The 12239-nt window shown below is 38.2% G+C and overlaps 1 protein-coding gene across 1 annotated transcript in view; it reads left to right on the top strand.

Annotated features, from left to right (window-relative positions):
- LOC126234993 (dynein beta chain, ciliary-like) overlaps positions 1 to 12239 on the top strand; it is a 732993-nt gene that overhangs the window by 121498 nt on the left and 599256 nt on the right. Inside the window, exons 10-12 of the mRNA XM_049943730.1 lie at positions 540 to 824; positions 4072 to 4182; positions 4257 to 4411. Of these exons, the coding sequence (XP_049799687.1) occupies positions 540 to 824; positions 4072 to 4182; positions 4257 to 4411 (551 nt within the window). The remainder of the gene's footprint in view (positions 1 to 539; positions 825 to 4071; positions 4183 to 4256; positions 4412 to 12239) is intronic.

A 12239-nucleotide genomic window follows, 5' to 3' on the forward strand; every position in this document is an offset into this window, starting at 1 on the left:
TTGAATAATTTAACATATAGTTCAAAGATGTGTTCTTTTTCAAGCATGAAACCCAAGAATAGCTTTGTAGCTGGCCGCAGCTGTAGTGAATGCTGCTCCACACATTTCATCTTTGGAAAAAATAATCATAAAAAATTGTGTAAAAGGTACCAGAAATTGAATCTGTGGCCTCAACAATATTAGTTATCAATACTAATCACTGCAGTACAGTACAAAATAGAAGTAATTCTTTTAGACATTACAAGTAACTTATTAACTAAGTTCTGTAATACGCTCCCATACTGTGAAAGTTGGTAAGTTGCACTGTGGCTCAGATTTCATCCTTAAGCGTAGTTTCTCTCCTGACAACTTGACTATGCATTTTGATTTCAAAGAAGGCAAAAGGATGCAGCTCACTATAAGACAGTGCCTTCTAAAGTTCTGTGTTCATGTTGATTGGCTTTGTAATTGTTTTACTTTTCTGAATTTATTGTGGCTAAATTTGTAGTACAGGTAGGAAAGTTAAGATATATCATAAGCACCTGCTTCATATGTTTCAGGAGTTCTTTGTAACAGCACTTGAATTTTTTAAACTGGAGAAAGTTGAGATTGGAGGAGGGAAGGGGCGAGTACTTGGCCCAAAAGTACAAAAAATTTACTCTGATTTTTGTGACTTATATGGTCAGTTTGGGAGCATTACATACAATCCATTTGACCCCACTGATGAAAGTTTTGTGAAAGATTATTCAGTCTTCAGAGAGAAAATTGAGGACTTTGATCGCAAACTTGCTACTCTTTTGTGTCAAGCCATTGATGATTGCTACAATCTTGAGAGCATTTACAAGGTACTTTAATTTTGGTAATTTTATGTTGTGAAAGCCTAAGCATATGTAAACAAAAATAATCATTCTGAAATTAATACTGTTATGAAAAGTACAGATTGATGCAGCCAGTAAAGATGACATGTTGAGTTGCAGACAGGCACAGTGAAAAGCCTGTTAAACATTGACCTTTCCACCAAAGCCTGAGCTGTTCACCAAAGCCTTTGTCAGAAAAGAAAACACTCACACATTCACAAAAGTAGGCCAGCATTCTGGCCGTAGTGGCCAGTGATAGCCATCATGCGTGAGTGAAGTGTGCCTGCTTGTGTGAAAGTAGCTATGGCTGAAAGCTCAATGTATAACAGTCTTTTCATTGTGCTGTCTGCAAGCTAATGTGTTGCCTTTATAGTGAGCAGCAATCTATCCTTTTCATAATATTGTTGATATTCCAATCTGGACCTTCCATTATTTTGTTCTAAAGCTAATAGTATTTGACAAAAACATACTAGAGTTTCAAATTTATTGATAAATTGTTAAAATATTGAAACATATGGTGCTATTACATTTAATCAAAATGTACTCTTAGTGGTTCTTTACTGAACAGTTTGATCCCCTTGTGATAGGATATTTACACTACTGGCCTAAAAAATTGCTACACCATGAAGATGACGTACTGCAGACGCAAAATTTAACCGACAGGAAGAAGATGCTGTGATATGCAAATGATTAGCTTTTCAGAGCATTCACACAAGGTTGGCGCCGGTCGTGACACCTGCAACGTGCTGACATGAGGAAAGTTTCCAACCGATTTCTCATACACAAACAGCAGTTGACCGGTGTTGCCTGGTGAAATGTTGTTGTGATGCCTCGTGTAAGGAGGAGAAATGCGTACCATCACATTTCCGACTTTGATAAAGGTCGGATTGTAGCATATCGCAACTGCTGTTTATTGTATCAAGACATTGCTGAAAGCATTGGTCGAGATCCAATGACTGTTAGCAGAATGAACACCATGCTGGATCCCAACACCCTCGTATCACTACCAGTCAAGATGACATCCGCATGGCTGTAACGGATCGAGCAGCCACGTCTCGATCCCTGAGTCAACAGATGGGGACATTTGCAAGACAACAACCATCTGCACGAACAGTTTGACGTTTGCAGCAGCATCGACTATCAGCTCGGAGACCATGGCTGCGGTTGCCCTTGACACTGCATCATAGACAGGAGTGCCTGCGATGGTGTACTCCACGACGAACCTGGGTGCACGAATGGCAAAACGTCATTTTTTCAGATGAATCCAGGTTCTGTTTACAGCATCTTGATGGTTGCATCCGTGTTTGGCGACATCACGGTGAACTCACATTGGAAGCGTGTATTTGTCATCGCCATACTGGTGTATCACCCGGCCATGGGGTGCCATTGGTTACACGTCTCGGTCACCTCATGTACGCATTGATGGCACTTTGAAGAGTGGATGTTACATTTCAGATGTGTTACGACTGTGGCTCTACCCTTCATTCGATACCTGCGAAACCCTACCTTTCAGCAGGATAATGCCCGACCACATGTTGCAGGTCCTCTACGGGCCTTTCTGTAGATACAGAAAATGTTCGACTGCTGCCCTGGCCAGCACATTCTCCAGATCTCTCACCAATTGAAAACGTCTGGTCAATGGTGGCCGGGTAACTGGCTCGTCACAATACGCCAGTCACTACTCTTGATGAACTGTGGTATCGTGTTGAAGCTGCATGGGCAGCTGTACCTGTACACGCCATCGAAGCTCTGTTTGACTCAATGCCCAGGCGTATCAAGGCCGTTATTACGGCCAGAGGTGGTTGTTCTGAGTACTGATTTCTCAGGATCTATGCACCCAAATTGCGTGAAAATGTAATCACATGTCAGTGCTAGTATAATATATTTGTCCAATGAATACCCGTTTATCATCTGCATTTCTTCTTGGTGTAGCAATTTTAATGGCCAGTAGTGTATGTGTGTAGGTGTAACATGGAGATTATTTTGCAGTGTTGTGCAACGATTGTGAATATCAGATTTTTTCTTGCTTTCCTTATTAATTTAATGTTTTTTTGTCAATTAGTAATGTTTCCAAGATGTTCATAGTGGGCGGTCGTGGTATGTTTCAATTTTTTAAGCAAATTCTTGCATGAATATTTAATGCTCTTCCCAATAATGATACTTATAACTGTCTTTTGTATTCTGAGGGTACTCTGATCTGCAGTAGAGTGAGCCAGAATGTTGTTATATATTTTAGACATGATTGTAACTATGCATAATATGCCACACTTTTTGGGGTTAATAATGTTCTTTGTGAATAGGTAGAGTTCCTCCACAATGTGATACTATGGGTCAGAATTCGACAGAATTAAATTTTCATTCTGTGCGCCCCCAATCTATATTATCTCCAGGAGCCAGTGAGATTTAATCTTTCAAGGTGGCTTCCTGTGAATAGTGCTGGTTGGTGATAAATGCTCTCCTGCAGATAGTGATGAAGCAATGTTTTCAGTGGTGATGCAGGTGTACTCATTGTTGCCTGCTCTGCAGCAACTCTTTGTAAGGCTTGGTAGTGTGGAAGAAGAGCGCCTTCTTTCTATTGCCACACTTCAGCAAAACTCATCCCCTCATGATTCCATATCTCACTTTCTCTCTAGCTCTGCAAAGAGGCACCTTCCAATATGAGGGACACTATAATCATATAAATGTGTAAGCTTGTGTTACAGGAATGATATCTGCAACATAATTTGCCATAAAATTTGTCAGTCTCCACAAAATCAAGAATAATGTAATCAAATTACACCTCATGATGTTGCAACTGAACCTGTGTAACAGAAACATGCTGTTGCAAGGACCCACAAAAAGATTGTGACTGGTTGCAACGTTTCCTTCAGTGATATTTGTGAAAATAAGTATAGTGTTCTCACAATATTATTAAACACCATACTGTGTCTAATACTTGAACTGCAGTTGCCACCAAGAACTCAAGCAGCAGGTATCTTGAGAACACCAGCAGGAGTGTAAGGAACAGTGAGAAACTGTACCTGTAAAATTGTGGATGGTGAACTGTAGGGCAGGCTAATTGCACTCAAATTTTACATAAAATCAGCCAAAAAGTATAAGATCTTCACACATATTTGTTATTGTTCGCAACATGATTTTGAAGATCTTCTTTCAACAAATGTACTTTTGATGTTAGTATGCCATATTTTTAAGAAATTATTGGTGGTATAGCATTATTTACTGGGTAATGTTGCAGTTTATCAACATAGCTGGGACCCTTCTTGAACGTGATATTGTTAAGACAGCAATTGAGCCAAAGTACTCTGTCATTCTCACAATGTTAGGAGAGGAGATGGCCACTGTCCAGGTGAGTTCCCCTTTGTTTATGCCATATACATGAGATTAAAACGTTTCCTTGTAAATAAACAAAATTGGTTGCAGGAACTTTTTGAAGAACATCAGATGCTGTACTCACAGAGGAAGTATGTGCCCGCTGATATGAATTTCCCTCCAGTGGCTGGAGCCATTATGACAATCCACAAATTACGAGAGAGAGTTCGACCGCATATTGAGAACTTGAAATCATTTGATAATCCGTATGTAGTAATTTGAATTTAGACAATATTTGTCTTTAAACTAAGTACTGTAAATACCATGTGAAGGTAATTAGTTTTACAGTATTAGGAATATTATAGATAGCTACTCACTGTAAAGATGATATGCTGAGTTGCAGAGAGGCACAAGGAAAGGACTGTTACACATTTAGTTTTCAACCAAAGCTTTCTTCATAAAAGAAAACTCTGGCACATTCACACAATCAAGCACACTTCACACACATATAACTGACATCTTTATCAGCTCGGATGGGAATGCAACTGTCATGTTGAATGAAAGGAGCAATTTGGAGTGAGGCGAGAAAGGGGGAAGGATAGCAAGGTGCAGGTGGGGGGAGGAAGAGCTCTGTCCAGCAGAGAATGCAGGGACTAGACGGATGCATGATGAGACAGCCAAGACTCTTCCCTCCCCCCACCCGTACCATGCTATCCTTCAGTCAGGCTCAATTGACCCATCTAGACCTATAACATGAAACGTTTTACTTTCATGTGATGTTGCTTCTGAATCAGATTCTGGTGAGAAAACAACATTATTTCAATGTTACCATCCCATTGCTTTCCATAATTTTATTTGCATACTCAGCTGTGTTACTTATATTTACAGTCTGTTTTCAGTCAAAATTCTATCTTCAGCAGTGGATAATATACTTCTTAATAACTAACTAGTATTTCAAATGTACTCTTATCTGTAGAGCTACCATGTTAGAGATGTTCCACTCCTGTGAAATCTAAATTTAGATGGAATACAACAGATGAGCAACCAGCATTGTCTGAATTCAAAGTAGAAAATGAGTGTGTGGTAGAAGTAGATAGTTGCAGTAGTCTTTTGATAGTTTCAGTTTTTTTCAGATGATAAGGACAAAGGCTTACATTTGACAAATTTTCAGTTTTCAAGGAAAGGGATATACAACAACATACTGCTTCTCCTCAAAATGTGCCTAACAACAGACTTTTAGAAAAGCACTTTTCTGACAGAATTTCTTCTGCATAAAAGTAGACCCACCCCTCAGTGTGCAGACTGTACACAGAAAAGACCGAATTGCCTAGGGGAAAAACTCCACAAAAAGAAACAGTTTGGTGATATTCTAACTGTCAAGTTCCACTCTGTATGCCACAGTTTTTTTTTAAATTTTACTGTAGATGGGCAGATTATCCGTTAAAAGTAGTAATAAAAATCTATGCAGAATTTTGTCACAAAACATATTGACATTGAAATCAAGTTAATGCACAAAATTTTTAGTAAATGTTTTAATTATTTCAGGTTATTCAACTGAATAAACCCATCCTCCCTGTGAGTGGACAGAGGGCCACATCTTCAGCAGAGTCTGAGCAGGCACATGAAGGGGGAGGGGGGAGACATTTGCTACTTTCCGGGAGCGCCAGCATTAGGTGCATTATGGAACCCCTTAGGGAAATAGCAATCAGAGCTGATGAAAAATCCAATGTGCAGTCAGTATGTAGTGGAAGAGGCCCTGCCTGCAGCTGTCGAGAGTGCCAGTGTGCAGTCATCTGCAACTTGGTAGCTCATGTCGGTACCAGTGATGTCTGTCACTTGTTTTCTGAGGGTCCTCAGTTCATACTGGTGGCTGGTGGAAGTGGTGAAGACTGCTGTCCTTGCACATTGGGTGCAAGTAGAGCTCACAATTTGCAACATTATTCACAAACTGATTGGGGGTCCTTTGGTTTGGAGCCAAGTGGAGAGTGTCAGTCAAAGGCCCCATCAATTCTGTGACAGTTTTGGCTGCAGATAAGTGGACCAGCATTATGGAGTAGAGAATTACAGCACTCCCCCTGATAGGTCAGAGGTGCACTACGTGAAGGAAACTGCTCCTTGGGTAGCATCATACTTGAATTGCACATAGGGTTTTTTCTAGGTTACATGGTAGCTTGATATCCTCTGATGAATGCTCACCACTCATTGCACAGAGAAGAAATCAGAGCATGTACAAATTAAAGCCACTGTCAAAATTTTGACAGTAAATTGTCAGGTTATTAGTAACAAAATTCCTGAATTTACTGGCCTCCAGAAAGCTGTCAGGTGACGGAGAACAAAGGGGCCTTGTGTAGAGATTTTGGTGGTGAGGATGAGGGACTTATTGTCGGAGGAGCAGGAAACAGCCTGGCTAACAAATTACAGTGTAATGTTAAAAGAAGAGCAGCAACAGGACACATTCATGTGAGATTTGTCAAAGGTTTGCAACCACATGACCGGCCCTAGATTAACACTGCTGTTAGCCATGAAACAAAGAGCTGAGCAAATTGGTTTTGACTGAAACAAAGTCCCATATCTGTGTCATGACTGTTGCCAGGATTGGGAGAGGTTGATGGACTATTCATGACCTGCACCTAAATAGGAGGGGGAAGTGAAGATTAACTGAACAGCTTGCAGAAGGTGTAAGGGGGACCACAAGCACACAATACAAAATCCATGTGATTACTGGAATCAAAGGGCACATTTTTTCAGGTTAGTGTCACATTAAAGACAGAGAATATTGAAAGAAATTACTGCAGTACAAGACTACAATAAGTGTAACTGTTTCCAGAAAAATAAAATTCATTTGTTTCATCAGAACATTAGAGGGTTGGGAAAAAAGGTAGGTGAGCTTATTTGTTGCCTAGAAGATGTGGAAAATTTTGAATGGATAGATTTTCTGTGCCTCTCTGAACACCTCATAACCACGGGGATGTAGACTCTAAATATCAGGGATTATACACTTGCATCATCTTCATGGAGAGTCAACCTGGAAAAAGGAGGAGCTGCAACATACGTAAAAGTTGGACACAAAGTTAAAAATATCAAAACAAATAGTTTTTGTGTTGATCAGAACCAAGAAGTAAAATACTTCTCCGATAATTGTAACAATCTACAGATCCACTCTAGGAAACTTACACCTATTTATGAGAAATATAGATGCGTAATTGAGCTGCCTGTCAGACAAAAAGAAACAATTAGTAGTTTGTGGAGATTTCAGGTTAGACTTCTTAAAAGATGTTGAGAGGAGAAATTAACTAGAATCAATGATTGTGAGTTTGAGTGTATTTATTGCAGTAGTCAGTTTTCCAACTTGTGTGCAGCAAAATATTAGGACACCTATTGATAACATTTTCATGAATGATGCTCGGGCTGAAACAATTAATTTGTACCCAACTGCTAATGGACTCTTATCATGATGCACAATTAATGTAAATAAACAGTATAGCACCTTAGAACCCAGAGGCAGGTTCATACAAAGCAGTGAAGCTACTTGAAGAAAACAGGATAATTTGTTTTAAGAGTGAGCTAAAAGGGGTGGTGTGGGATGAGGTATATGTAGAAAGAGTTGCTAATGTCAAATTCAATTTTTTCCACAGTGAATTTCAGTCAGTATTTGAAAGTTGCTTTCCTAGAAAATTATCCAAAAGATCCATTAAAAGAAACAGGTAAGATATAGCCATTGATAACTAAGTAAATTAAAATCTCACGTAAGAGGAAGAAGGAAATTTATGTAAAGGCTAGAATAAGTCAGAATCAGACATTATTTGCATACTACAGAAAATATTGTAGTATTTTAAGGAAAGTCATTAAAATGTGCAGAAGTCTTTGTGTTCTGACAGAAATAAATAATGCAGATAATAAAATTAAAACTATATGGGACATTGTCAAATGGAAGATAGGACAGCCAGTCAGAGTACAAGGCTCCATAACAAATAAACTAAATGGCAGCATTGTGACTGATAATTCACACGTTGCAAGTAGTTTTAACAATCACTTTCTAATGTAGCATCAGTGATATATGCAATGCATCACTGGCAAAGGGAATTTTTCCACAAAGGGTAAAATATACAATTATTAAACCTCTTCATAAGAAAGTTTCGTCACTGATATCTCCCCCCCCCCCCCCAAAAAAAAATATTCGAAAAAGTAATGTACTCAAGAGTAGTTGCACACTTTAAGTGGAAACAACTTACTTTGCATATCACTGTTGGAATTCCAGAAAGGCTGCTCGACTGAGAATGCTGTTTATATATTTCTTAATCAAATAGTACAAGCCTTAAATAATAATGTATAACCTCTTGGTATTTCTTGTGATCTCTCAAAGGCCTTCGATTGTGTAGATCATGATGTTCTCATAGAAAAATTCAAAATGCAAAAGGTTATACTGAATACGCCAGACAATGTCTGAAATGTAGAAAATTTTAGTAACTGGGGTAAAATCACAAATGGAGTCCTACAGGGTTCAATTTCGGGTCCACTGCTGTTCTTAATATATGTGAACGACCTCCCTCTTCACATTCAACAAGCAAAATTGGTACTTTCTGCAGACAATACTAGTGATATAATAAATCCCATTAGAGAGAAAGCAACAAAAGAGATAGTAAACAATATTTTACAAAGAATTATGAAGTGTTTCCCTGAAAATGGATTATCCTCAGATGTTGAAAAAACACTCTACATTCATGCTGTCTAATTCCAGTGGGAACCATGTGCATCACGACCTATTGTTGTTAGTATATTTTGGATAAACGGGGGCATGGGTCGTAAATATTGGAATACTTTATTTTACAGCTCGATTTCAGTCACTGTGTGACCATCTTCAGTGCAAATTATTTGAATCTTGTAGGCCCATATCATAATAGCACAATATTTTCTATGAAGAGTAACATGTACTTTTATGATTGCTTCCAACAGATATCTTAACTTTTACTACGTACGATAATTTTTAAATTTGCAGAAGAGCCTATCTTGTAACCTTAACCACTAAGGAGACAACTTAAGTGTAGCTTGTTTTCCCAATGGGCTCGTACAGTACTTTGTATCAGCAACTGCTATGGTTAACTGCTAAGGTTACAAGATAGGCTTTTCTGTAAATTTAAAAATTATTGTATGAAGTAAAAGTGAGTGAAGGTATCTGATGCAAGTAATAATCACAGTAGGGCCTACAAGATTCGAATAATTTGCACTGAAGACTATCACACAGTGACTGAAATCAGTCTGGGAAAAAAAAAAAAATCAATATTTACGACCGAAGCTGTTGTTTACCCAAAATATATTGACTCTACATTTAGGTCTTTACAACAAGTAGAGTCTTACCAACAATTGATGTTGCACATGTGCAGGAGTCAGTAAGTAGGGTAGAATGCACCAAATTTGTGGGTGTACATATTGATGAAAACTTGAATTGGAAGATGCATACTAATGAGCTTCTCAAACAATTAAGTTCAGCTGCTTTTGCTCTTTGTATAATTGCTGATCTTGGAAAAAAACGTTTCAACCTCCACACAGAGTTTGCATATTTCCAATCAATAGTGTCATACAGAGTAATTTTCTGGGGCAACTCATCACATAGAAAGAAAGTATTGATTGCACAAAAGTGAACAGTAAGAATAATATGTGGTGGTCACCCGCAGACATCATGTAGGCACCTCTTCAAGGAGCAAGGCCATCACAATACATGTTTTTATTAATCAAATTTGTCATAAACAATCCATCACAGTTTGAGAAGAGAAGTGATGTACTTATGTACAGAACTGTAGGGAAAAATTTCTTTTATTATCCATTGTCAAAGCTGTCAGTGACTCAGAGAGCAGTTCAGTATGCAGCAAAAAGAATTTTTGATCATTTGCCCAATAACACAAAATTTCTGACAGGTAGTGAAGCAAGTTTGAAATCTAACCTAAGGTCATTTTTCCTGGACAACTTCTTCTAATCCATTGATGAATTTCTAATTAAAAACTGGTAGCCAGATAAAAACATCCTTGTTTTTAAGTGTATTTGCATGAGTAGGACTAATAGTAATAGTGAGTTTATTAAGTTAAAACTAATCCCATATACATAACCTGCAAACTGAGTATTTCCACATTATTTCAATAAAATAATTGTGGAAATGATGTATGGAACATATAACTAAATAAGTAACTAACTCACACTCAAATTATTCTCGCAACCGAGAGCTGGCTGAAACCCAAAGTAGAAATCTCTGAAATATTTTGCACGTCATGGAAAGTATGTCAAAAAGACAGATTAGGTGCCACATGACAAACAGCATTCATTGCAGCTGACAAGAATGTTGTGTCTGTCAAGGTCAAAATTTAGGCTGCTGGGAAGTTATCTGGATGTGCGTAACAGGTCTAGGAGAAATCAAATTAGTTGTTAGATGTTTTTACTGGCCAACCAATTCCACTGTGGCAGTTTTGGAAGTGTTCAGAGAAAGTCTACATTCAGCAGTGCAGAAATACTCCAATCATGCAGTATTAGTTGGAGGCGACTTTAACCTACTGTGTATAGAATGTGACATTTATGGATTCACTGCAGGTGGTACAGACAGGCAGTCTTGAGTAATTTTGAGCACATTTTCCAAAAGCTCCCTGGAGCAGCTGGTTTTGCAGCCCACACCCTCTGGAAATATTTCAGACCTTGTAGCTTCCAACAGGTCTGACCTTATCAGTGGTATCAGTATTGAGACAGGCATTTGTGATCATTATGTCATCATAGCAAACAGTGGTTACTAAAGTTAATAAATCCAACAAGAAGCATAGGAGAGCATTTTTTCTAGAAAGAGCAGATAAGCAGTTGTATAACATTTCACTTTGAAAATGGACTGAGATCATTTTGTTCCAGTATGATGGACATAGAGGAATTACGGACGAAGTATAATTAGATTGTAAATCGTCCCCTGGAGTATTATACGCCAAGTAAGTGGAAGATCTGGCAGAGAACCTGAGAAGATTCTAATCCTACATGGAATTGGTTAATGGGTCTAAGGCTTCTATCCAGTCACTTGTTGACCAGTCTGATGTGGCAGTAGAACATAGCAAAAGTAAAGCTGAAGTTTTAAATTTCACATTTAAGAAATTGTTCACACAGGTGGTTCATATAAACATACCATCACTTGATCGTTGTACAGACTCGCTATATGGAGTACATAATATTAGGCATCCCTGGCATAGAGAAGCAACTTAAAGAGTTGAAAACTAATAAGCTGCCCTGTTGAGATGGAATTTCTTTGGTTTTACAGAGAGTACTCCACTGCTTGGCCCCTTATTTAGCTTGCATTTATTGTCTCTTGCCCAGTGCCAAGGCCCAAGTGACTGGAAAAAAGCTCAGGTGTCTCCTGTATATAAGAAGGATAAAAGAACAGACCCGTAAAATTATAGACCAACATCCTTAACATCAGTGATCTGCAGAATTCTTGAACATATTCTCAGTTGGAATATAATAAATTTCCTTGAGACAGAAAAGCTTCTCCTCACAAATGAACTTCGATTTTGAAAGTGTCACTCATGCAAAACTCAGTTTGCTGTTTTCTCACATGACATCCTGTGAACCAAGGAGGAAGGGCAACAGGCAGGGTCCATACTCCTAGATTTCTGGAAAGTGCTTGACACAGTCGAAGACTTGTTAAATAATATAACCCAGTACATTGTCCTTAATATCAAGTGTTCAATTGAGACAAGGCTATCATCAGGATTGCTCTAGGGAATTGATAGGAGTGTTCTTATTTTATACGTACATAAATGATCTAATTGACAGGGTGAGCAGCAATCGGAGGCTGTTTACTGTGATGCATGGGACGGTGTCATCATTGAGCAAATGTAGGGGGATACAAGATGACTTAAGCATACATACATACATTAATCCTTGTTCCATAGATCATGAATATGACATTTTGTAATGATGTGGAACGTGTCACTTTTAACTTAAGTTTTCTTTACACAAAATAATTAATTAAATTTTTTATTTTATTTTATTTTATTATTTATTTATTTATTTACAGTTACTACTTCATATCTAAGAATTCATCTGATGAGTTGAAGGAGTTGTTATTCAGAA

This window comes from Schistocerca nitens, chromosome 2 (genome assembly GCF_023898315.1).
Source record: "Schistocerca nitens isolate TAMUIC-IGC-003100 chromosome 2, iqSchNite1.1, whole genome shotgun sequence".
Lineage (NCBI taxonomy): Eukaryota > Metazoa > Arthropoda > Insecta > Orthoptera > Acrididae > Schistocerca > Schistocerca nitens.